The sequence below is a fragment of the Aquila chrysaetos genome, chromosome 3, assembly GCF_900496995.4.
Source record: "Aquila chrysaetos chrysaetos chromosome 3, bAquChr1.4, whole genome shotgun sequence".
Classification (NCBI taxonomy): Eukaryota; Metazoa; Chordata; class Aves; order Accipitriformes; family Accipitridae; genus Aquila; species Aquila chrysaetos.
This window is the reverse complement of record NC_044006.1, coordinates 48,229,515-48,257,418: the sequence shown is the minus strand read 5'-3', so window position 1 is coordinate 48,257,418 and position 27,904 is coordinate 48,229,515. Positions and strand designations below refer to the sequence as shown.

Genomic DNA, 27,904 nt, shown 5'->3' with positions numbered 1-27,904 from the left:
AAAAACATCAGAAAATGGTTAATGCTATATCAAACTGTTGCTGTGCTTTAATGAGAGGTACATATGTATTCAATTAATTTCCTGCATGAGCTTTTAGCAAACTTTAGACAGTATAATTGAGGGCTTGCTTATTTTCCTCCTCAAGGTTGACTACAAATCCACACAAAAGAGACTCAAGTCCTTGAGTCTGATGAATTTGTGTTTCTAAAGACAGGCTATAATTTAAAGCCTGAAGAACTTAACTGGGAGCCACACCTGAGTGTTTTGCCCAAAAAAGCTAACAGCTGTGTTATGGCTTAGTGAGTTACACTACATCCATTAACCTTCAGTAAGTGACTGTGTGAACACTATCAGAGCACAGCAAATACAGGGCAGAACATACTTACACTGAGTATCAACTAAAGGTGCTAAAGCTGACACATTTTATCTGCCCTTTGCCATGGACTGAAGGCTCAGCTAACCTCCTGGACTTCTAAGAGATGTGGCCAGCTGATGCAAGGTTACTGACTTGCAGCCCTAGCCAAAAATGCAAGACACCCGATAAGCCCTGTCTGTCTTTCAATTCCCCACCTTTAGAAATAGATATGCTTGTAGCACCGCCTGTAACCACCACAGTGAGTTTGTAGCAACCCTAAATCCTTTGGTGTTTACAAAGCAGTGGGCTTCACAAGGTCTGTGGTTCAGATGCTGGTTCAACAGGTGATTTAAGAGGGCTCTCGTTCCCTCCCTTGCAAGCAAAAGCCTTGTTCAGTGCTTTTCCTCACAGATTGAGAAGTGCACTGTGGAATAGTCTCCTTCACCCCTCACCACTGTGGCTATGTGAGGTCTTCAGGCCAAGGAAGCCGCCACACAGGTCACAACTTAACAGTAGCACCAATCATGGTAACCGAAGCCTAAGTCTGATTTAGCATAGAGCAGAGTTTACCAGGGGAATACAGAAAAATGAATCCTGAGAAAAGGAGACAAAGAAGGAATCTGGTTCTTGGGTTACCAGAATGAGTTAAAGATCACCCCCTGCCTTTCATGTGCTGCAGAAGGCAAACTGAGGAGAAACACCTAGGACACGGCGTGTTAAAGTCAGAATTTGGAAAATATTTACATGAAAACTATAATCTGAAATTGTGAGATTTTGAGAACCTCTCCTCCTTCATACATTGTATCAAGTATTCCTTTCTTTGACCTGATAGTGAAACAAGGTCTCAGATCATCTTGTCTTTAGACCTCTTGGTCTAAAGACTACTGCAGACTCATTAAGCAATTACTCATCTCAAAAGTACACTTTTCTTTCTTAATCTAGAATATCCGAGCCCACCATCAATCCATCAGACAGACAGAATTAATGGGATGGATTGTTTAACAGAGTCTGAATCTTTGACAAGGATTAAATATAGCTATAATAGAAGTTCTCCTAAAGGGAAAGAAAGAAGAAAGCTTCCCAAACAAGACATCCATTTTAGTTTGGTTTTAATGTTTTGAGATTTCAAAATAAATGTCTTGTTTTTGTCAACAGATGCAAAGAAGCAGATGTCAATGCATAAATTTCATTTGCTGAATAGGTTTTGAATCAATCTCTTTCCAACTGTAATCATCTGGACTCCTCTGTATTAGGATGGTAGCCTACTTTTACCAAATACTTACTAAGCACTGAGAACTTCGGTCAGATTTCTAAAACTTTCCTAGATGATCTGAGCAGGTATCTTGCTAGCCTAACCTCTGTTCTGAAAAACACATTGTTTTTTCCCCTGGTTATCATGCTGGTTCTTTGCATAGAAAGTATCCATTTTGCAAAAATATACTAGTTAATTAATTTCTTTGTATTAAATCTAACTGAGAGGAAGGTCTTCAGAAATCATACTTTTTGCTAGTTTTTTGCAGTATGAAAGCGTGGATAACAGTAGCCTCTGCAACACAGCTTTCTGAGTCCTTGAGTCACCTGCACATTAAAGGTACTTCAGTGGCTTTATACTGCTGTAAAAAATTAATAAAAACTAAACTTAAATAAATAAATAAATAAATAAAGAGGGCCTGCTATAAACTCAATTTAATTTTATTAGTATGTTTTAACTGTTTTGTATTCCTTTAAAAGTGTTTCATTGTTGGGCTTTTCTTTTCTTTCTTTTTTTTTTTTTTTAAGAGACTGTGACCAGGCAATTTCAATTCATTAGAAAAATCACGGCTAAAATATTCTAATGACATTTCTCTTTTTTTTAAACAAGGAAATGTGTTAAAGTGGGAAACTAAAAAGATATACCGCCTTAGAATATAACAATTACAGAGATGTTGTTACGTTCCAAAATAAAGCATTACAAGTCTAAAGTATTAAATATTCCACGTAATTCTTGAGTCTTAGGGGACTTGCAGATGACAAGGCAACTAATCTTCAGTTAGCTCTGTTAGTTCAAGTCATTTTAGGAGTAATCTCTTCTCTCTAATATGCTCACTTTAAAAGGTCCACAATTACTGGATTCATGTGGCTCCAAGTCTTTATACGGCTTTCACATGGCCTTCCTAACAGACTGACCATCACACAGTTGCAGCTTTACAACATGATATCCCTGCTATGCTGCCACTGAGAAAATCTTCTTTAGCAGTGACTACAAATGACAGTTTTTGAGTGCTTGAAAAGGGATGTAATTTATCATCCTCTGCTATTGCCCATTCACTGTAAAATTTTCAACACTTAAGACCTAATTGTCCAGTTAACACATTTTAATATACTCAAGTATTTAGAGAGAATAGGTACTCTGTACTCCTCCACATCAGTCTCCATAACCGTATTCTTTTTTTACACTTCCTACCGAAAAATTCTTAAGAAAAAATATGTATTTCTCATAATCAAATGAGTTGTAACAATACCTCCACGCACTTGGTCGGCATCTCAGCAGGCTTGTCAAAAATCATAAAGCGATACCATCCTGGTGTTAGGGAATGGTCACATATTAAATCCTGAATAGCTGATTGCTGGAGGTGGGATGAATCAAAATCAATGCTTCGGTAAGGGCTCTGCAGGATCTGATGTCCACCAGGAGAGCATTCAAGAACTGTGGAGCAAGAGTATTTCGAGTATCAAGATGGAATGCCTAATAAGTATGTTAGAAAAGACGGTAAGTATTTTTAACAGGAAAATATGGATATATCACAATATGATGTGAAGCTACTTTTACTGAAAAACATATTGAAGTCTTAGTAACAACAACAAATAGGTATGTTAGCACTCTAAAATTTAATAGAATTCATCATGTGGTAACCTTCCCTTCTTTAAGTGGACAATAAATGTAAATTAATAACCACATTAGGTATTTACCCTAGATGTAAAAACAGTGGAAAGGACTATGTTTATACTTTCTCTCTGGATTTTGACTTTTTAGTTCCACTGATGTTTATGAAACCTAACAACCTGAATAAAAATGGGGTGTCAGATATATGAGAGGATCAAAATCTCACCTCAAGAGGAGTAAGGATTATGTCTTTTGTAAATAGGCTACCACTTTACAGGGTTCCTATGCATGAAATGGAAGAGCTCCTTCAAATGGATGAGAGGTAGTTGCATACAGTTTGCAAGTATACACGCCGATCATAGCAAGTGTGTATGGAAATGGGTAGATACTTAGATACACATTTTAAGTCAATTTGCATGACTGACATGCTAAATTTTAATAAAGACAACTGACAAACATATTTTGGGACATCTAAGTGACCTTGTGGCCTCAAAAAAAAAATCTCAAAATTGCTGATAGGTAAAATGAAGGATCAGAATCTGAAGAAGGCTTTATGACAGTCTTTTTTAAAATCCAGACTCATTCAGAAATCAAGCAGAATGTCAGAATTTCTGAGTCTGATCTGGCAGCTGAGTTGAATCCTGTCAAAGACAGTGACAGTAAAAGTTCTCGCTAATGGCATATTTGCATGCAAGGTACTGAATGGCCATTCTTGCCCAAGAATGTGCGTGGGAAGTGAAAGTAGGGGAAAATAAAATCAGATAATGTTTATAAATAAATAAGATTTACAATATATCTATTTATCTTGCTTTTAAAAATGGATACTGACTGATGCTGACTGTGAATGTAATTTCAGATTATATTGCATGACACAGTTAATTCTTGCCTCTACTATGCTACTAATGAATTAAAAAAATGCAGCCACCTGCAAAGCTCTATGACATTACATTTTGAATATTAATACTCCAATTTTCGGTTTTCACTCCCAGGTTTTTCTGTATTTGTCCCATATTTTGCATGGTGTAATTGTGTCACTGATTACAAACATATTTTGGTTCAAATCATGCAATAATACAATATCTTCCACATTTTTCATGCCATTGTCCAGATAACAACAATTATAAAACAGTTTCAAAATCAGGTAATTCCCCTCCTTTAAATGGAGAAGATGCCCCAGTGAAAGAACAGACTTCATCTCTTTCAAGCACAGTATGAGAATCCTATAGTCTTTCAAAACCTGAAGATTTAATCTGATATGGCTTTAGGCTACCCAGGCAGGTAACAATAGCTTTATCTTCTATCCTCTAAGGGCAGATGGAAGTCAATGTGATTGACTGTGCCACCACTGTGCTTCTGAGTTGCTTGTAGTAGCCTGTAGGCTATTCGTGTCCATACAAGCTGACCTTATTGAGAATTTATCCTTCATTGGAATCTGAAGAAAAGCCCTTGAAAAATCACAGGTCAGTCATGTGTGTTATTGAAATGTTTCCCAAGCAAGCTACAGCACAAGCAGTTTATGAACCATGGTGAAAGTTTCTTTCTGTCTTCTATTTTTTATTGGAATTCTCCCTTTCATATAGCACCCTCATTAGTTTTCTTTCCTGTAACTGAATCACTCCTGAAACAATTAGTATCTGTTACCTTTTCCATTAATAAATCAAGCTAGACATGAGACAAGTCTTTATTTTCTTTTCCTCCACAGTTTAATTAGATCATCGTTTGATAGATCTTTAAAACAGCTGACTGTACTCACTTGTAAATTCCACTAAAGATCAAATTATACGTTTCTTCTTATTATGCACATCACTTTAAAATGTCACCCAGCTCTTTGTGTATTCTTTCTTTCTTTTTAGAAGTATGCTAATATTTCCATAGTTATTGCTTGGAAATCTCATATTGTGTGTAACACTGGTTGATATTTTTTTTTCTTTCTTTTCTTTTCCTTACCCATTCTGCAAAACAACTGAAACTAACTGCCATCATCAATAATACAAATTAAAATATTTTATTACACATCTGAGTGTAACTGATGGTGCTGTCTAACTCTAGCAACCGCAGAAACAAATAAAACTATCATATTTATGTACACATACACAAGAAATGAATGTTGTGTTCTCTGTTAAAAAGTTATCCCTGCAGACCAGATCTGCTCAAATCACAGGCATTTAAGAGGGGAGTTGGCCAAATTTTCCACTGAAATCATGATTTCCTTATTCAGGATGTATTAAAAAGAGTAATTTTGATATAAGCATTCTTTCAAAATTCATTCTCAGAATGAAGAATACCGATTTTGCTGCAATGCTCCAGAAAAGCTTTGCCTGTGTCTAACATCCAGCAATTTTCAGCCCAATGAGTCAAGGCTGGCAAAAAAATAAGGAACTGAAAACAGGGCCTGGTAACTTGAAAGTGCTACCTACAGGCCACGTTTACCTACCAGCTCTGCCTAGTATGGGAGGGACATTAAAGCATGGGAAGCTGTATGTGCTACTGTTGACTTCATCCACAATCTCTAACACAAAATGGAAACTCATGTTAGTTTTAACAGAATTTATCATTTAAGCATGATTATTCTTGATGGAAATCTTTCCATATATATCGGAATATTCTTTTTAATTATTTCTTTTTGGACCTTTAAATGTATTAGTGATTTAATAACTTTAAATACTTGCTTTAGAATAATGAAATTCTAATTATAAAATACATAAATGAATACTTGAGAATTAAGACCATGAAGTTCAGCCTCCTTTGTAGATTGTGCACCACTGGTTTAACTTAACCTAGCGGAGACACATGCGATAGGCTGTGAGGGGAGACTGATTTCTAGAAAGTCAAACTCTCACATTTTGTTTGGAGGTCCAGATACTACATACTGTCTGCTGAAAAAGCAATCCATCACGGGAGAATATGCAACTGTTTCCCTAGAATTTGAGTTTACTTCTCTTACTCTGTGCTTGTTTCCACAAACACCCTATACATTGTATATGGCTCTCTACTGTTCTTTAACTGAGGTCTCTGCATGCCAGGAAGAATTTGATTCCATATTTGCTTTTTCCTGACTGTCTTCAGGGTTAATACAGTGAGCTTTTCCTGGATCCACCCCAGAGCTACTTGGTCCTGCCAGATACTGAGAAATGTGACCCTAAGCGGGAAAAGAATTCAACTTTTGCAACATCTTAAACACAAGGATAGCACTGTGCTGGTGGATGAGCCTTTTGGGAGAGATATAGACAAAATCTCTGCCAACACATTGGAGTTTGTACCATGACTGGGTCAGGCAATAGGTACTCTGAACACCACACTTTAACCAAAAGTCAAACTGGTTCTTGAAATCAACACAGGAGGTCATTTTCCACAAAGAGATATTTAAGTGGCTCCTGATGACTGCCTCTGAGACACTCTGGAGGAAAAGGAGTTCCACAAAGGAAGGACTTTTCAATTCCCTGTTCACATCTCTGTTCCAATCCATGTGCAGATAGGGGCCGATGATTTTCCATCTGTCCATGTTTCCAGCATACAGAGCAGTCAGGGACTGAGGACTGCTGGGCGCAAACCAGAGCAGAGACAGGAAAAGGAGCCACTTGCGGAATACAGGCAGGCAAGGGCAGAGTGGCGGGACTGGCAACTCAGTTCCTCAGGTACCAACAGCTCATCAGTTTATAAGTCCCTGCTGTCCAAAGGCCAGGGTCTGGCAAATGACTACAGATAAACAAATAGTGCCATTAGTCAGTGCCCACTCTGATCCTCAATGTGATTTTTCTTGCATCTACTGTCTGCAAAGGATGCAGCATATCAACATCCCAAGGCAGAAATTAGAACTAGGACTGCATTTAACAAAAGTGCTCAGATGTATTTGTGGATTTAAACTCTTCCAAAATGCTAAAATAGAAAGAAGTTCACTTTTTGGAAGAAGTTATCCTAAACTAATTATTTAGGGTAACACTTTTAAAGCAAAATATAAAAATGACTGTAACTACCTAAAAGATACCATTTGTTTGGATGAGACATATAAAAGAACATGATCACAAACGCTGTAGCAATGACAGTATTGCAATGCAATGGAACAGCAATATGAATGCTCCTCTACACAGAACAATGAAGAAAATAGAATCAACACGCACACATTAATACATCTTGATAAATAACCTTATTTGAAAGGGTGTTAAAACACTTTTCAATCCCTCCTGTCCACACCCTAAGGGGTGCTTTGTAAACGTTGTAAATAGCTGCATAACCTTTAAAAAATGTAAAATACATGCTTATAGAGCATTTCCTAGTAGTTCTCAATGTAATATGCAATTGTATCTACTCTTTATGCTGACCTTCTCTCAGAAATTTGAAACAATACAGATACGGGTTTTGCACAGGTTTTGCAAAGCATTTTTCAGCGGTCCCAGGGCAGAGTGTGCCGATGCACCGCATGTGCTCCAGCACACAGGGAGAAGAGAGCAAGGAAGAGAGAGTGGGTCCTCGATTTTCGCTGGGTAGGTTTTCCCTGCAGGTGCGCTGTGACAGCGACAATTCCTGTTTTGTCAGTTCATAAAGTCAAGCCTCTTCCAGCGAAACTAGTTAGATGTAGCTATCCGGCTGGAAAACAAGCGATGTGCGGGCACGGGGGAAGGGCCTGACCCGAGCCGTTCCCTGGGACGGGAGAAGGAGAACGCTCCCCGCCAAGGGGCCGGGGGCAAGGGCTCCCCTCCCTGCGCTAGGCCTCCCGCAGCAGCCGCCCGCCTCGGCACCCTCCCGTTCACCTGCTGGCGGCGATGCCCCCGCCTGCAGCCGCTCGCCCGTTCTCCGTGTCCGGCCCGGCCCCGCTTACCTCGCCGGCGGGGCCTCGCCGCCGCCAGGCACCCCAGCACGGCCGCGCAGAGCCAGAGGCGGCAGGCTGCGGGGGCGGCCCCCGGCATGGCCCCGCCGCGCCGACCGACCGGCCGCCCGGCTCGGCTCGGCTCCCCTCCGCCGCCCCGCTCGCCCCGCCGCCGCGCTCTTCTGGCGGCTCCGTGCGGCCACCCCGCGCCTTAGTGCAGCCCCTCCCTCGGGGGGTGCGCGGCGGGGCCCGGCCCTCTGCCCGCCTCCCTGCCGGCTTCGGCTCGGCCCCGCCGGGGGTCGCGGTGGGGGTGTCCGCTCCCGGCGCTTGGGCGGCGGCGGGCGACCACGGCTTGCGCCCGGGCACGGCGCGGGGGGCGTGGGCCCTGGGCGGCAGCGGTTCCTATGTGCGCCTGGGCATCCTCTGGGCGGGTGCTCCATGGGGGAGATTTTCAGCAAGAAAACAACTGAAACACGCAGTGATTCTTGTCGGGGGCTTTGTGAAGATCCTTTTCTGGATCCCGGAGAGACCCAAAGCTGGTCGACGTCATGAAGGAGCAACGTCCTACTGTCCTCTGACCCCTAGTCGCATTTATTTTCTAATGTGCAGTAAAATGCTGAAAAAGAGCCAGTTTCAAACGGTTTGCTGTGAATCCTTTGGCCGTTTCCTTAGATCACCCAAGAGTGTTTTATACTTCTGCTTTAGCAGTAATTGCAACCTGCTGTGTTTGATACCATTAATGCAGAATGAGTTTAGCAAATATTTAACAGTTTCAAGCACCCAAGTTTCAAGGCTTGCTGGGACATGCTCCTCTTCAGAAATGGCTGGCAGAGGACAAATCTCAGCATTTAAGATTTGGTAATGCTGGTATTTTTCTTTGTAGGCCTGAGGTTGTGCAGGCACTGAACTACTTCGCACACACCAGGGTGCACAGCAGTCCACAGAAATGTTTCACATTCTCTGTAGGATATGTAGACCTAAATCAAACAAATAAATGTTGCTGACACTAAAACACAGCTTACTGCCATCCACTGAACATCTGCAAGCGTAAAATGTTCAGTGAGGACTGCTTCCAGGAGGTACTGACCTGGGTGGCTCTTTGCAGAGCAGGTTTCCCTGCAGAAGGACGTTATCAGAGCTTGGAGTCGAGGCAGAGACACAGCAGCGCTGTGTGGGTAACCTCAGTCCTCTTTTGCTCACACACCCTGAGCCTCTTCATTGCAAGAAGCAGTTCAGCTCCATGACAGCAGCGAGTTTTTAAAAGGAATCGCTGGCACAGCCTGAGAGTTGAATTCAGAGTCTTGGATTCCTGTCAGTTCTCTGAGGCAGTTACTTTTCTCCTAAGCATTCAGGGAAGTTTTAACAATGAGTTGTCTTAATTGTTTAGTCAACTATCTGGGTTATTTGTTACCGGACCTGATGAACTTTTGTCCTGAAAAGCTGCATACAACTGAAATTAGTTTGGGTTTTATTTTTATTTTTTTCCCAAACTGCATGTTTGTAAAGAAGACAAAACTAAAGAAAGGTGTATTTTACAAAACAAGTTACAAAATAAAGACCTAGAAAGAGAGATGAGAGAAGCCTTGACAAAATTTAAATATCGAGCTACTTCTTTGACCCCTGCTAGTTATGACGGAGTGGTATTTACAGGAGGATTAACACCTTTCATCACGGATCATGCAGGAGACCAAAAGAGGTGGCAATATGGGCTGCTGGAGTAAAGATACCTTTCATCTTTTCTGCACTGGTTTTCCTCTGCCAGCTCCCTCTGCTACTATCAGCCTTGTAGCCTCTTACAGTGACAGCAGAGCAAGAGCATATTGTGGTTAAAAGAGCTGACAACTTGCCAAAAGTAGTACTTGGCGCTCACGGTGACAGGGTTGTGTCGGTCACAGGGTTTTGTCAGTGACAGTGAATTTATGAAAAATGAAAATAATTCTAGGGCAGCCTCATGCTTATAATAGGAGTTTAGGTCTTTCCAGCAGGTTACAATTCCAGAAAGTTTTAGACAGTAATTTACATAGTTTTAGTTAAGTAAATCACAGGCAATGTAAAATCAGTTTGCATGACTGAAAATACCTCTTTCACTTACAATGGAATATGAAGTCAAATTACAATTTTGTATGTACATATTATTAAGTAGCAGGGTGTTTGGGAGGAAAAACCAAGACTGTCGAATGGAGGAAGAATTTAAGATACTATAAATGATTATTTAGTCCAAGTCATTACCACTGTAAACAGTTTAAAGTTCAACTGAAAACACAATACAGGGAGCAATGGTATCAATGCTAGGGAGCATTTAGACATTGCAGCACAGAGCAGTATATCCCAGAGTGGATTTTATGAATAACAATAAAGAAAGAGAGATGTAGGGTTGGTTTTGAAAATTATTCCAAGGCTAAATTCCAGTTTAGTAATCTCAGTCTGTTCAGTAAAGCTTTTAAATATGTATTTAATTTAAGGTGGATTCTTAAGTTTCGTCTATGAATGAAATAAATTATTTTTTGAACGAAGCCTGACTAGAAGTGCTTTTGCTGACTGAGGACTGACTTATTAGGGAGGGAAGAGCATAGTGATAAATCGGAGAAAACAGACGTGTTGGATGACAAGGAGCAGGGACTTGGACAATGCTGAAAATAGAGTCATTGCAGCAGTTTAAAAATTCAAATGAAAAACAAGGTGGCTCTGCTGATGCTAAGTCCTTGCTGCTGCTACTAGATTGTTCTGGTTTAATGGTTATCTGCATAAGTTTGTGACTGTGCAGCTCCAGTGTATGTCTATGCATAACAGGAATCCTAAAATAAATGTGAAAGAGAAAAAAGGGAACTTTCCCATAAATGCAGCCAACATAGCAACTTCTGACTTCATCTGTCACTTCTATTGCCAACATGCTAGTGTGATCTCTGTAACAGTGCACCTTAGATCATTAACTTAATATATATGATATACACATCTTATACAGTATTTAACAAGATGACGTTATCTCAAATTGCATTTGGGGAAACAGTCCAGAGTGGGCAGCAGGCAAGCGGATAGCAGGCTGATTAAAGATAAAGCAGTAATAGCCTTAGTATTTTAGGTAACTAAGTCAGGAAGAACAATTAGCAGTGTTAGCCAAAATACGTACATTCACAAATAAGTGCGCATAGCTGTTCAGGTGTGAACTGGAAATAAGAAATCACCTTTGAGTTTTAAAAGTATTTGGCTCCAGACAAAGCCACAAATGTTTTTTGTAGTCATACCCAAGCCCTAAACTTAAAGATAAATAAGGGGATCACCTAGAACAAAGGCAGTGCTTGTGGTAGGCTACTTGGAATAACAAGTAATTAGTGTGAATGTGGGTGCAGAGAGAGGGGAAGCAGAGGTTGAGAGCTGAGGGCAGCAGCTGGGTGGATAGATGCTGTCCTGAACAATGAATCCCCAGCTTTGACACTTAGAGATTCTTAGCGATATTTTTTAAACTAAGGAAAACAATTAGAGAAGAATCTGATTGAGTTTAAACTAAAATTGCCCACTATATCTGATTTATTATAAGCCTTTTCTTTGAAACTGTGTAGCTAAGAGTATGAATGGAAGTCTTTCTTAAATGAATCCTCTGTGCTGTACCATTAAGCCTGTCTCTATTGTAGGCATGGTAAATCTGAAAAAGCCCTTTAAACCTATGTTGCTGTATTTGTTATCAGTGCAGAGATAGAGCATGGATGATAACTCTGAATGAAGCTGTGAGCAGAACTTGGAAGCTGGGAGAAATTTCCCTGCAGAGCTTCAAAGGTTTATTGTAGTAATGCCAAGTGCTGAATGTTTGGGAAGAGTTGCCTTCAGCAGATAACACCCCTCCTGTAAGGTACAGATGGCTGAGAGATAGCCCACAGCTCTGGGCAGATCCAAAAGCATCAGAGAGGAGTGAGTTCTCTTGCAGTTGCCCTTTAATGTTTTTAGTTTTTTCTGTTTGTAATAATAATTTCTTTTTGATTGTGCCAGTTCACGTATGTGAATGGTAAGTGAACTTGTCCTTTCTGATCAATAAATTGTTAACATTCTTTGTCTAATCTAATGAATTTTGTCCATAAAGTCAAATTCCAATCTTCCCTTCAAATTGTGGGTTGTGTGACTTTTAACTTAGCTGAGGTTCATTTATTTAAAAACATGGTTTAACAGCTCTGAAACTAATGTCCTGAAACGTCACTAAGACAGGAAGACACACTAAGACACATTACCAGTTCCAGTTCAGAATGAGATATTTGGTTCTATCCCCTGTGAGGGACCGAGAGGCACAGGCCCACCACCTGAGGAATCAGGACAATTACTACCGAGACCCTTTCCTCACTGGATCCAAGGGTGGTGATACTTACCACTCCTTTTTTCTCTTTCTTCTCTCTTCTCTTCCTCCTACCTCGTTGTTAGGAATATTTTGCTACAGCTGTTAGGTGTCAAGTGTCTGCTATGCCAAATTTAGCCACACTGGTGTTATAAGTCAATGTTAAATAAAACATATTTTGAGCATTTAGGAGCCATTGTCATGAATCCTGCCCTGGGATTCACCGAGTGAAACGGGGTGTTGAAATTTTCCCTGTCCATCCTGAGTCATTGTCATGACTCCTGTGTGCAGCAACAGACTATCTAAAGGATCACCTCCCCGAGCCCACTGAGTGGGATGGGGCATCCCCCATCCCTATCTTTGCCACCAAATAAATAGAAACAGAGAATCAATATTGGTCATATGCATTTATTTATTTTGGTCATTCTGTGGCTAACATCACAGCATTACAAGAGGTTACATTTGCTCATGTTTACTCTGCTGGCAGCTTTTTCTGAAAACTGCATGGCTTTTGAGTGGCATTTGTTTTTCAAAATGCTTTTAAAATTTGTAGAGGGTATTTTTTAAACTGCCATGTAAATGTACTCAGTCTTGACAGTCTGTTTAGCTTTCAGAAGTAATGACATCTTTAGTAGGTTTTAGCTCCTAATTCTCTTTCATATTTGACCTCTTGTATATACTATATTCAACTTATGTAGTAAATGACTTCAGTATAAAAATCTAATGTAACTTGGCTTGGATAAGCAGTATGACGTTTAATATAAATCACAGGAAGTCTATCTCCAGGTGTTATTAAGAGCCAAATAAAATCAGTGGTAGGCTTTCCATTAACTTCAGTTGTCTTTGGATCAGCCCCTTACTCTTCTATGGTTCTCAAGTGTTTTTATATCCTTTATTACATAATGGCTTGAAACTTAACTCAAAGGTCTATCAGCTGTATTTACTCAGAAAGTGCCAGAATATTTTGAAGTCTGGAATGTCCCTTGGCTGGTGGAATATTAATGGAGTAATCTTGGGTTTACCCATACTGAACTGTGGCACTGACATGTAATTACATTGATCACTTGCATGTGATACAACTGTCACATATTATTTCTTCTCTTTCTGTCTCCCATGGTTTGTTTTTGTGTGTGTACAACTTAGTAAGTTGTAATTTTAAAAAAGTAGAAAAACCATGGAATTAATTCTTTAGCCTATATAGAATAAAGTTTACTTGAGTAAAGTCCAAAGCATTGATATTGTAGGTAACCATGTACTTCATACTCATAGTCTTACTGTCCTTAGCCTGTTTGTATTTGCACTACTATTTTTGTTATTTGTCAAATAAAAATTAACATTACTGGGTAAAAGTCTTGACTAAATTATGTGCTCTACTAAAAAGCAGGTGAGAAAAAATATTCTTAAAATATATAACCTATTCAGATGATGAACAAATAATTAAATTTTTTTCTCAAATTCTCGGATTTAGTCTAAAGACTAAAACGATCATCAATTAGCTTTAGCTCGGTGGAGTTGCACTGATTTTTGCTGAGGATTTCACCCAGAATTCCTGTTTTCATGTATATCTTTAAACACTAAGAAGAAACTGAGAAGCATTCTCACAGAGAAAAGCAGATGTGATTTTTTTTTTTCCCCTCCCAATTCTCATTGGGCTTTGTTGAGGCTTTAAACAAGTATTTAGAGGAATACAGATTCCCCCTGCCTCACGCTAATGGAAAATAGGTTTCCTGTCTGTTTCCCAGATAAAATTATGTATTTTTCTTGGATAGGAGTAAGATATCTCACTGCAGATACTACTTTCTTGGCACAACGAATTATGAAAATGTTTTTTATCATCTGTAGTTTGAAGAAACTGGAAGGACAATCTCTGTCTGGTGCCCTGTTAACTTTCCTCTCTGAAGTTTGGCCATTTGAATTTTTAGGTTAAGATCATTGGTTTTTACAATGGTTAAAAGAACAGAGCATGACTTGATCTGACAGAAATCTCTTGGCACAGGAACAAAGCACAGACCTTGTTTTGAAGCAGTAATAAACAAAATGTTCAAAAACTATTTTACAAAACTGTACGAGGTAGTGTTGCTAGTTGGATTTCTAAAAAATCAAACAATGTGAAAATCCACTACCATACTATTTCAGTACACCAGATTTAAAAGCCTGGTGCTAAATTAATTACACTGAACTCTTTTGAGGGCTATTAATTTCAAGAGGTGTTAAACATGATGCAGCTACGGTGTCTGGCTCTGGAAGCGCTAAGCATCAGACTGGAGAAAATTGAGAACAGGACAAGGAATTACTTAACTTGTATGTTCTGTTTTCTCTTAGCAATGTGGTATTCGTCACTCTCAGGCACTGGTACTGAGCTATACGGTTTGACTTTTCTTATGTTCTTAATCTTTAGCAAGGGGTGGAAGTACAGAAATAGGGATACATAAAATAACAAGGCAAGCAGCTACCTAACCATTGCCAGATTTATGTGGGAAACCTTAGATGGCTTGTGAATCTATACCTTTTCTCTCTCCCTAGTTGACAGATACATAATTTAATTGACATCTGGCAGACTTTGAGTTTAAGATTAAACGTGCATATGGATCCTTACTACTGGACACTTACTACTTTGGAGTTGTAAAAATGTGTCTTAAAATGGAAAGGGTATAAAAGTGCGAGGCTGGAGAAACTGTGATCTAAATGGAGTGGGAAGAGAAGTCTGCCCAGGTAATACTAGGAAGTATTACAGGGCGGGAAAGGAGAGAAGTTACAAGCCAACCTCAGCTAAAGTGAGGGTCAGCCTGAAAATTTCAAATTAGTATTTCTGAATCAGATCAGTCATGGGCATCTGAAGAGAGAAAAAGAAAAACAAAGCCAAGCTACTAACAAAATCCCCAATCAAACCAATGCAGGTTGGGATCAACATTAGTAGTTCCTATGGTTTGTTTCAGTGCCCCTGGGAGAGGTGACAGTCTTTGCATAGGCTTTACCCGAGACTGAATTTGATTCTAACATCCAGATCTTTCCAAAGTATATGCATGTGTATATTCACACTTCTGTATCCAAGGAAAGGAGGACCATTCAACTGCCAGGCACTGAAATCACAGCAAAGCTTCCAGCCTCAGGTCTGTTTATCATTTTACAAGTTTGTCAGATTTATACTTTATTTACTTTCCCACATTTTCTGGCTAAACTGGATAAGTTTACTAGCGCAAAGTGTTTCTTAATTAAAACAAATTTACAAGATGTAGATTCCATAAACAGAAAATTTATTTACTAGAATCTCTGTAGAAACCGATGATAAAGAGGCAAGGTGGTACTGATGTCTCCAAGATCAGGCTTGGGGTGTTTTGCTCATAATTTCAGTATTAAACAAATCACAAGATTTGAGGTTAGGAAAGATTTTTCTTTGAGTCACATTGTTAATGAGATACCCTAGGATATAGACATGACTCAAACAATAGAGAAATAGAAGGCAATGATCTCAACCAATCCCCTACTGCAAGGAATCATGAACTGCTATTGTTTGGTTTGGTTTGGTTTCTCTCTGTCCCTCATTCTCTCCTCGTACCTTCCTGTGGAACATTATAGTTTCGGCTATCACTACAGATCATAAGTTTGTTAGTGGAGATTGGAAAGAGTCCCTTGAGCGTTCAATGGATTCCTCTGGACTAAAACTCTTTTATGTGGTTGCCCGATCTTCCTGTCAGCAAGTTTGTTCAAGGCAGTGGCTTTATTTTTTGCACACCTATTTCAACAACTGAAGTGAGTAGATCTGAATTTAACATTTAACATTACATTTAACATTACATTTCAAAAGAACCTCAGGTTTTGAAGCTAACAGTAGGAAGAAACAGAAATGTTGAGAAAGGAAAACTCTACAGAGAGGTTCTGAAAGGGAGAGCAAAAATAAATCTAGAAAAATCTCAGCATAGAATTGCAAAAGCCTTATTTAAGTCATTTAAATAGAGGTCTGAAAATGCAGTCAAGAATCTGTTTCAAGGAAAATCTTATTCTGGAAAAAGGAAGAGTTTATTAAGTGGTTTCCCTATGTGATGTAAAATTTTATAAATAAAATTTTAAAAGGTAGCTTTTCGTAATGAGGTGTCAACATTTGTATGAATTAAGTGCCAGAAGGCAATCTGCTTTATAGGTAATGGATCAAATCTAAACCTATGCAAAATAGCACAGGTATATTGATAACAGTACAGATACATAAGCTTCAGTTTCCTACAGATGACAGCTGGAAATGGAAGGGAGAAACTAATCTAATTCAATTAGAGTAGTTTAAAAGATTAATTCACATTTTATTGGTAGTATAAGGAACTGTGGAAAATGCTATGTAATTTTTTTAATTGAACGTCTTTCTGGCATAATGTTGATTTAAGTACTCTCTTCAGTTTTACTATAATTTGAAGTTTCTGTTCCATTACCTTTCTTCCTCTGTGGTTAGGAGTTCTGATATGAACTGTATGGGATAATGAGACGGCTTATGGAGACAGTGCTTTGGGTAAAGATAAAGAAAATGTAACTTCTGTATTCTGATGTTTAATACTGTTAATCATCTCAGTTTTGTCATTTTAGAAATAGATTGTAAGTAGATCTGAGAATGAAAGCCAAATGGTCAGTGGGTAAAAAATAAATCCTTGTGGCATCTTTCTTTATGATACAAGTTTTGTTCCAATGACTACATAGGTCAAGAATGAATAAAATGGTAACTTCTGCAATACAATTTAGGCAGAGATGGTACTATTACTGAAAAAAACAAAGAAACCAGCTACTTCATTTCTCCAGCTAGCTCAAGGCTGTAGTGCATCAGCTTCCCCCAAGTTGCCTCTCCTACACAATCTGTAGACATTTGTCCCTGCCTTAATCCTTCCCCAAAACCCATGATTATAACACAATTTCTTATATTTTCCAGTTAAAAATGCACTCTTGCTGTATCGTAGCTGTCTGGCTTCAGAGTTGCTATGTTTACATCTATGGTCCGGACAAAGGGAAATGATGATTAACTTGTTACATTTGGTAGGGTATTGTTTGTGTTTGAGAAAACATGTAAGTGGGTGAGTTAAGGGTGAACACCTTCTTCACATCCCTTAAGCAAAGACTCATTATTCCAACCTGTTGGTGCAACTTACCTCCTTTGCAGTAAAGAAGATATTATCTTTAAACTGATGTCATAGGTGGTATTTTTATAATGCACCAAATATTTTATAAGGATATATAAAACTCTGATTTCTATCTAGAATTAACAAAGTATTAGTTCAATAAAACTAATTATTAAATAAATGGATGTATTAAACAATGTACGTGTGTGGATATAAAACTGATAAAGAGGAAGATATTGAACGCCATTGCTAGAATTGTAATACTTTATTTTACAGTATGGATGTCCTTGACATAATTACTAAAGTCAAGTCCTCATCTAATTAGTATCATACAACACTCCTTCAAACTTGAAAATATTCAGAAGACATGTCAGCAGCTCATGCTCTTTCTGATGAAGAAATACGGTTTTGACAAATGCCTGACAATTTTGATAGGTAAACAGAACAAAGCCATGAATCTCTGTGTCTTTTCTGTCAGCAGTAGAAAGGCTAGTGCAGGTAAAACACAGTCCTATTTCCTGCTGTATCTCATTTTTCAATTAAGTGAAATTCATCAGCTGGAAGAGCTTTGAGCTACTGTGCTTTAAGGAGCTACAGAAATATTCTGTTACTGTCAGTAGTAGAGCATCCTACTACTATTGGTATTCTAAGTGTCCTTCTTTATGAGCCTGAGGTATGAAAATATAAAATTAAATAAATGTATCTTATTACTAATAATCTCCTGTTAGGCCTGTTGGTCTGTAATACTGTTTAGGTTTCAACTCCTTTGCTGTGTGGTTCAAAGACCACCCATGGTCTTGGAGAATGCTTTCAGCAGGTCATTGCTGAAAGTGTCAGATGAAATCAACACAAAAGATACCAGAAAAAACTGTAAAAAGCAAATTATGCTGTTATACTACAGCAATGTCTGAATGCAAGTTGGGGGAGAAATCTTGAAAAGAATGGAAAAGGTTGGGTGTTGTAGTAGGCCCAGTTACACTGGTGGGGCCCCACTGAACTACATGACTTTGTGCTGGTAAAAGTTGGTCATAGGATTTACACAATTTTAATACAGTTCCAGTAATTAGGGAGAGAAGACTTTGCATTTAAGTGGGTTTTCTTTCAGCCCTGCCTGTGTGTTTTTAGTTTTCCATTGCATATAATACTTCTGCAGGTTCTACTGTCATGAATTCAAAATACAGTCCACAAGTATAAAATCAAAACAGGAGCTAATGAAAAACACTAGATAACAAAACTTCTCATATCTTCAGCAGTCCTCAAACACCTGTCAGAAATTTGTTTTGTAACCTGCCCTGAAATGTGATGGAGATTAATGCTTATGAGTCCCTTGTGAAAAAGTAAAATATCACAGTTTAAAGCTTCACATACAGATTGACAGGTAACATGTATCTCAAACACATCTACTGTGTCCCACCAGGACTATTCCAAGCTGATGCCCTCTACATTTAGGTGAAAAGATTAATAATCCTGGTCAATGCTGTTCTTTAACTGTCGGAAAGCAAATGTGATCTGCTTAGTTACTAACCTAAAGTGATTATTGCTCAGAAGTGAAGATATTCAGAGTTAAAAGTGATCAATACAATGAAACATTTCCTTTGCTTCATTCTGCTGCATTTAGACTGGTCTGAGCTTACATATGTTACAAAGGAACAGGCTGTTTAAAATCTGTTCATTTTTGTCCTCATAGTGATATAGACTTCTTCATAGGAAAAGGGACTGTCAATCAAGAAGAAGAAAGATAATGTAGGGGAGGCAAAAAGATGATTATTTGCCTTGTGTGTAATGACAGTCTTAGAACTAAAAACATATTTTTAAGCAGGAGATGTCCTCTATAGCATTTCTTTCCCACTCAGTCCCTCATAACCTCCTTGGCTTCTCTTTTCAGAGTACCCCTGCATATGTAGAAGCCCGCTCATCTGTATTTTGAGGATGAAGGGTCATTTTAAAGTCCACAAGCCATTAACAGCAGGTTTACTGAAGTTAGAACATTCAGTCTCTAAGCCCTCTGCAAAGCCAGTATAATCAGCCAGACCTTATTTCACATCTTTCCTCTTTGATGATGCAGATTTAACCTAGAGATACTGCATTTGCTGATTTGTAAAACTAGGAATTCCCCTTCTACAGCTCTGTGACTCTTAGTGATGCTTTTACCTCTCTGTTTCAAGACTTGCTGCTACGCTAAGAACAAGCGTCCTGCTGTTTGACTGGAGCCTTAGCTTTGTGTATTTGAAGATAATCCCTAGACCACCAGCATCTTTTCGGCATCTGTGAACATAAAGGTTATGACAGTTGCCCCTTCTGAGTGTAATCTTTGGGTTTACAAGAATTCTGCTAAAAGATTTTGAAGCTGTGATTATCTCTTCCTGCTCTGTGTGGTATTGCTAAAGGAAAAAAATACTGGAAGTTTTAAAAGCAATACATTCTGCAGTGTTTTAAGACCTTCAATTTGCAACTAAATTATGTACTTAGCTTTACACACTTGACTTCTTTGGACTATTGAACAGCTTACACTGCAGCACATGTTTAAGTGTTTGCAGGATCAAGATCCACATCTTCTCTGCACCATTTGCAATTGAAGAGTGGTTAGATTCCCCAAGGGGTTGTCTTTTATGTATAAATGGAGAATATCCATGGCTTGCATCTGGGATTTCTCATCTTGTTTAAGTGATCTAATCTCCTTAGTGTGTATGTGTGTACTCAGGCACTTAAATATGTAGACAAGGTAATGACCAGAATAAGCTTGCTGAGGGAAAAAAGCAAGCAGGGGAAGGAATTGCCAAATATTCCTTAAAACATTTCTCCACATTTTGTGGAAATTTTAAAACATTTTGGTTTCTGGCCAGCTCTATAAATTATCCACTGCTTCCCTGTATTTTGTCTGCCTAGCAAAGCTCAGGGCAATTTTCAATATTCCGGACCATTTATTAGCATTTAATGTACAAACTAGAAAACAACCCACCAAACCCACCAAATATTCCTTTTCTGTTTTCTTCTGAAATTTCATCTTTACTTCTTTGGGCCTCCCCCCAGTGCTGGTCTGAAGCAGTTTGTCATAACTTATATTTGTGTGTGTGTATATATATGTGTTTATAGATGCATATGAAGAATATACATGTGTGTGTGTCTGTGTGTGTGTGTGTGTGTGTGTAAATATATACACATGTGCCTTTCACATACAGAGGATACATAATGATATTGGTGGATGTAAGAGGTTTATTGTTTTGTCCTATGGTTTAAACTGTAAATCTGCCTAGAGCATCTATGCACAATTTTTACTGCATGATGCCATGAAATTTTGTGTTGAGTGTAAGTCACATTACAGACACCAAATTTTAATATATGGGGGGGAGGGGGGTTGTGTTCATGACATATATCACCTGATACTATCAATTCTCTGCAAAGATGTTTTAAGCCCCCTGTAAGAAAATTGTAGCTTTTTCTTTGTGTAGGCTTTGTGAATCACAAAAAGGTTACATTGATAGCTCTGGAAGTATTGTCCAGTGTTTCAGTCCTTGCCCTTATCACAGAACAGTGGTAGCACCACGGAACCAGTTCAGTCTTCCTCTCCTTGTTACCTGCAGTCCTGCAGGTTGCCTTCTCTGGAAAGATTCCCAGATCCTGGGGTTTGAAGGGGATAATACTCAGTTGAATGCCTCTACAGAAACCAAAGACTGAAAGACTTCTGAAGTGGCCACACTAAGCAAAGGAGAGAAGTAAGTCCTTCAGTACTATTTCAGTGTTTGAACACTGTCAACTTCCTGTATTTCAATTTGTGCCCATTTCTTGTTGTCCTTTAAATGAGCACCACTGAAAAGAGTCTGGTTCTGTCTTCTTTACTCCCCCTCCGTTGGGTATCTGTACACATGGAGATCCCCACAGAGCCTTCCCTTCTCCAGACTGAACTGTCCCAGCTCTCAGCCTCTCCTCATATGTTAGATGCACCAATCCCTTAGTCATCTTCCTGTCCTTTCACTGGACTCAATCCAGTATGTCCATGTCTCTGTTGCACCAGTGAGCCCAGAACTGGACCCAGCACTCCAGCCACGTCTCACCAGTGCTAAGTAGCAGGGAAGGATCATCTCTCTCGACCTGCTGGTGGCGCTTTGCCTAGTGCAGCCCAGGGGTTGTTGGCTGCCTTTGCCTCCAGGGCACATTGCTGGCTCATGTCCAAACTTTGTCCACCAGGACCCTCCAGGTCCTTTCTGCAAAGCTGCTTTTCAGCCAGGTGCTCCCCACCCTACACCCCCTACATGGGATTATTCTTTCCAGGGGCAGGACTTTTGCATTTCCCTTTGTTGAACATGAGATTCCTGTTTGCCCATTTTTCTTAGCCTGCTGAGGTCCCTTTGAATGACAGCACAAGCATCTGGTTCATCAAGAACTCTTCCCAATGGCAAAGTTGCTGACAGTGCACTCTGTCCCATCATCCAGGTCATGAATGAAGGTATTAAACAGTATTGGCCCCAGTATTGAGCCCTGGAATACACCACTAATCACTGGCCTCCAGCTGGACTTTGTGCCACTGATCACAACACTTTGAGCCCAGCAGTCCAGACAGTTTTAAGTCCATGTCACTGTCTGTTTATCTAGCTCATACTTCGTCAGCTTGTCTATGAGGAGGTAAAAGGAGACAGTGTTGAAAGCTTTGCTAAAGGTGAGATACACAAAATCCACTGCTCTCCCATAGTCATTTTGCTACACAAGGCCATCAGGTTGGTGCAGTAAATATTAAGGCTGCTTTTCCAATCTTTGGAAATTTATCTAAGTAAAAACAAAATATAGCTAACAAGATATTGTCAGTCTAATAGGGCATAGTAGTGACTTAAAATGGTGAAAAACATTGCTATGTGTAAATACAATAATCAAGCTTCATGTATGAGACCTTCTGTCTTGTTCCATGGCAAAATTCACATCTTTAAATGAACACAAGAAATTGCTTACAGTTTACTGTAAGTTTAATGTAAAAGTGCAAATTCATTAGTTTTAACACTATTTATAAATTTGATTGATTTTTCTTAAAGCTTGCAGAATAGCAATAACTGTCTAGTCATATCTCCATGAATGAAGACAAAGTACTGGAATATACCTGCAAAGTGCTTGTTTTTAAATAAACTGATCATAAATAAGTAGATAGGTTTTACAGATTTTCACTAATATAAGCACAAAGAATGTACTGTTTTACCTGCTCATGAAGTTTTTGTAACTGTAACCCATGGGCTCTAGAGGGGTCAAATGATTAATAGATATCATTAAAACTATTTAGAGAAACATTTCTCAGCTGCTTGAGAATGGTGTGTTTTGTCAGCAGTTCAGTACAAAGACGTGCTCTCTGACCTTGGCTCTGCATTAACCTTACACTGTGTAGCATGACCTTTTGGTGCTGTAGACATGATTGAAGATGTCCCACACCATAACTCTGCAGGACTGAGGGGGCTGCATGCGTGCGTGTGTGCATGTGTGTTTGTGGTTGTTTCAGTGGTAGTTCTACAGGTAGTTTTCAGTAAAAATAGTTCCATAAAAGCTTACTGAATAAACATTAAAGCCATTTTAAAAACCCTAGAAGAGATAGCTGTAAGCCACTGAGAGTCATTTGCACTAGAAAATAAAAGCATATGTTTATTTTTTTAAAAGCTCTGCTATCATGGGTTTTTCAAACATACGCTTCAGAAAACCAAAGCAAAACAATAGAAACCAAAAAAAACCTGGATGTATGCCATTACTCATAGCAGCATGGTAATGAAATAAAAGCTACATTTTTGTTATCAGTAGGATAGGATTTTCCCCCTATTAAAATGTTTGTCTCTTATGTATATTCCTCTGTAAAAATGTAGAAGAGAAGAGAACCTTTCAGACAGAAAGGTTAGTTGTCTCTAGAAGTAGTTGCAAACAAAATATCTCAAGGACAAATTCTGTCATGTTTTCTCAAGTAGACAGAGCACTTTAGGCCCAGATTCTACAGAAATGTAAGAACAAACATTTTGATTACAAACTTTCCAATTCATGCAAATCATGTGTACAGAGCTCCAGCAGCATCCTGCCATGAAATAATTCTTCCTCCCTTCTAAACACCATCTCCTGGAGGATCCTCAGGCTCTTTAAAGAGCTGCCACAAATCTGGAACAGTATCAACATGTTTCCCCCACACACCTTGGTATTTAGATTACTTCACTTTAAGCATTTATGGAGTAAAGTATTACCATCATTTAAAGAATGGGATATTTGAAAGAATCTTGGAAGACTACAAATCCTGTTCAATAAAAATCCCATATGAAATATGAGATGTGAGACAACACTTTTTTTTTTTTTTTAATATTATGACTCAGTTTAAAGACAGGTTTTTTTAAAGTCACTCAGACAAGACCTCTTTTATTATATGTATAGCAATATCTCTAATTTTGTGTGACTTTCTAAACTAGATCTAGGTGAAAGCAGTGACTGGGCGTGGAGGTCACCCCCTATAGTAACTTCATTTTCCTAGAAAGCAAAACCGTAATATGCTGAATTGCTATAACTGGAATTGGTTTTAATAAAAGTCTGAATACTTGATAGACATGAAAACCATTCCTTACATATTATAGCATTCTTTTACTTAGATGTCAGTATTTAACTAGTTGAGGATGTTATACTTAAAAAAAAAAAAAAATCAAAATTCTATGACAACTTTTCACATATCTCAAAAGCTCTTTCTGGACAGGACTAAGTAGAAATGCAGAAGGCATGAAGAATGCTGTAAGGATTTGGAGCATAAGTAGCTTCTTGTGAAGGATGCAATTTAAAAAACAGCTTTAATGATGATCTTCTTTAGACAATAATGATGGCTTTGAAACTGGCTTCTTTTCTCGACCAAGTCAAATGCAGAATGTTGCTCCAGGGCACACGTTTTCCTGATGGTCTTTTCTTTCGGCCATGAGTACAGACAGACTGAGTGGTGGTTTGCTTCCAGCACTAATGAAAAACAGTGTGTTTGTGAAGGATTCTAACACGTGGCTCAGCAAATGGGCAAACCTGCTTACTGAATGAAGCAATGCGGTACTTCACAGCTTATCTTGGCATTCAGCTCGTATTACTCAAAAAGAAGTGCATATCCTAGTTACTGCTTGCCTTTACGACAACACCAGCAGCAACAGAATTTACTGGGGACAAAACTTTGTTCAGCCTCTGGTGCCCCTGTAAAAGGATTCTACATACTGTAGTGATCTTTGCCTGTACCTTTTATGGAGTCCCCATAGAAGAGAAGAGAACTGTTCCCCTGTTATGCCATTTATGGACATGATAGGCTTAATTTGAATATTGCAGCAAATAAAACCTTGGAAATATCAATGGGCAAGTTAAATCCTTTATCTGCAAAGTTTTATAAAATACATCTTCACATTTATTATATATGCAAAAAATTGGCTTTGCAGTGAAACTGGAAATAGCTGAAGGGCTCACTGTCCCTTTGGGATAAAATGGACAGCTAGCTAACATAGATATCTTCCAGAAAGGATTGACCTGGTGTATTTTCTTTAACTTGTATTATGCCACGCCAAACAGTTTCGTTATTGAAGTTTTGGGTTGCATTTAAGTTGGGCTTTCAGGGAAAGTCTAAAACATTGATTTAAAAACTCACAATTTAGTGTGAAAATTTTTAAATGCTTTGATGTTACAGAAAATATTTGCAATTCTCCAGTTGTTGGATGAAAGACAGAAAAAAAGATTTTAAAGGGCTCTTCTAGATGAAGAAAAGTATATCCTAAACTTACAGTCTTATACATTTTTATGTCTAGTTTGACATATTCTTATTTATGAAGGAATTATTTTAAATTGAACAACAAAAGTCTAAGAGGATTCAAGATTTGTAAACTGTTACTTCTTTTTGTAATTGATTATTCTTGTAGTGTCTTGGTTGAGCCGTACTGTGAATGTACCACTGACTTCTCCATTACTTAAATACACTTCCATCTATGCTAAAATTAATGGTAATTTTGGTATTACCTTTGATGAGAGCAAGAGTATATTTTTGCCTTTTGAAAAGTATTAGTAGTAAACCACACTGACAAACATTATCACAAGAATTTATCTCCCCAGCAAACCCTGAGGTCATTGTCTCTAAGTCATGGTCATGGTCCTCCCATGGTTATTGTCTCTAAGTATTGTACTTATGAGATGATAGCACATCTAGCAGATCTAAGAATAAAGCTCAAATCTTCCAGTGAGTATTACTGCATCTGAAGTGCTTTGAGGCTAGAAGCAACTGTAGAGTTTTCTCTTGTCTCTACTCAGTCAAAATGTCTCTCTCTGATTTTGAGTTGTGTGGTAAAATAAAATATCTTTGTTGAAACCTGATTTGTACCTTTGTTTGTAGATAGATAGATACTTCTTTGTCTATGAAATCTTTTGGTTATATCCCTGACTTCAACTTTGGATATACATGTTTTAATTCCACTCAATCGTCTTAAACTTGTATCTGTTCATTAGTAATGAATGCATATTCTCATGTGTATTTCTGTTTGAAAAGGAGCTTCATTAATTGTTGCTGTATGTGATTCATGAGGAGATGCATAATATGTACTGACTCCTTTGTTAGAACTGTTACTGCCTTTCATATCCAGAAATGTATGGAAGGGGAAAAATCAGACCACAGGACAGCACTGTGTGCTCCTTCCTATCTGGTGTGGGTGGGATAGCAGTGGGCTCAGGATTTTATTTGCCAAAAAGCCAGATGAAATATTCTGAGGGAATGACATAAAATTCCAGTGAAGTACAGATAACTATGCTGTATTCATCCTAAGGCTCCCCAAAATATCAACACGGACAGGTCTGCAATTATGCTGTAATTAGGTCCCCAACTGTGCCTATTTTCAGCTCTTTCCTTTTCCTAGCAGGAGGTCTGTGAATGCATGGTACAAGAAAAATCTAGTCCACATTAGAGCAGGTTGGCAAAACTTCCAAGAAAACAGTTTGTCCTGATGAAAAATACCTTAATTCCTGTGAAATTTCAGTGAAGCAATAATCTGGTTCTTTGCCTGGCACGGCTGCTTAGGAGACCGGATTTCCTAAGTCTGTGGTCCCTGACAGCTTCATCATGACTTCTTCTGAGGCTGAGAATCTCAAACAATAAAACAGGGAAGCTAGAAGTACAGAAGACTTTTAGCTAAGTGTGGTGGGTTGACCCCAGCTGGCAGCTAAGCCCCTACCCACTTGATCACTCAGTCCTCCCCCAGTGGGATGGGAGAGAGAATCAGAAGAACAAAAGTGAGAAAATTTGTGGGTTGAGATAAAGACAGTTTAATAAGTGAAGGGGAAAAAGAGGAAAAAAACCAAGTGATGCAAAAGCAATCACTCATCACCAGCTGACTGAAGTCCAGACAGTCTCTGAGCAAAAGCTACTTTGGAAAAACTATCCTGAAGTTTTATTGCTGAACATGACGTTGTATGGACCCTCTGGCCAGTTGGGGTTGGCTGTCCCAGCTGTGTCCCCTCCCAACCTCTTGTCCACCCCAAGCCTACTGGCCTTTGCTGGGGTAGTTGGGAAGAGAGCCTTGACACTATGCAAGCACTATTCAGCAACAGCCAAAAACCACTGATGTGTTAACAACACTGTTTTGGTCACAAATCTAAAACACAGCACCATACAGGCTGCTACGAAGAAAATTAACTCCATCCTCATGACCCCCTGTACAACAAGATTTTTGAAAAGTGTTTGGCCCTGCATTCCACAAAAAAGTGCTGTGTCAGTTGTAACTGTTTTCTAGGGGAGACAGAGTACTTTTGTTCTGTACTAACACCCTAACTCCCTAGGAAAATACTAGGATATTACATCAAAACACTTTTGCCAATTTCCCCAGTTTTCACTAGGAAATGGTGATTGCTTGCAACAGTAAAAGCTTCATATTTGCAAATAACCTGTTTGTTAGTTGTAACTTCTCCTTCTCATGCATGTTTTCCAAAAAGGTAGAAGTTAAGAAAACTATCCTATATTTACAGCTTTTAGGTTTAGCTATTGTATGCTATTCACTATTTTTCCCCTGCCTGAGTTTCCAACCCCCTTTTCTGTATAGTTGATGTGTACCTGCATAACTTGGTAGTGTAGAAAGGGAAGGAATGCAGCATGAGAATCATTTCTGCAGAAGTCAGCATGAGGCTTGTGTATCATTAAAGTTACAGATGGATGGTTTAATAGGACTTAAATGATGCACTAGCTTTGTACTGACTTTCACACATTGTGGACTGTGGGCCAGACTCTTAAAATTTTGAATCTCTAGCTAAATATAAACACCTAGCTGTTCACTGGAAGTTAAACAGCTTTTGAGGATGTTAGCATCTTATTTATTTTGGTATGTCTTAAACATCTGTTACTATGTGGCTTTCAGAATTGGGATGCTAAGATTATTGTATTCTTATCTTAAAGCAGAATCAATCCCACTTGAAATCTGCTGAAGGCAATAGTGGTTATCTAACTTGTTGTTAATTGTCCTATAGGGTCATTCCT

At 38.8% G+C, this 27,904-nt stretch overlaps 1 protein-coding gene across 9 annotated transcripts in view; it reads right to left on the bottom strand.

Moving 5' to 3' along the window:
* VWDE (von Willebrand factor D and EGF domains) overlaps positions 1-8,519 on the bottom strand; it is a 42,661-nt gene extending 34,142 nt beyond the window's left edge. For 5 of the 9 annotated variants that reach the window (XM_030009988.1, XM_030009990.1, XM_030009991.1 and 2 more), the window contains exons 1-2: positions 8,035-8,519; positions 2,857-3,041 (exon numbers count right to left, since the gene is read on the bottom strand). In XM_030009988.1, coding sequence (XP_029865848.1) covers positions 2,857-3,041; positions 8,035-8,122 — 273 coding nt within the window. In that variant the 5' untranslated portion in view covers positions 8,123-8,519. Of the gene's footprint in view, positions 1-570; positions 1,057-2,856; positions 3,042-7,361; positions 7,608-8,034 lie in introns of those variants that run through there. The other 4 variants (XM_030009992.2, XM_030009993.2, XM_030009994.2 and 1 more) reach the window with 4 other exon arrangements.
* Between the last annotated feature and the right edge of the window lie 19,385 nt (positions 8,520-27,904).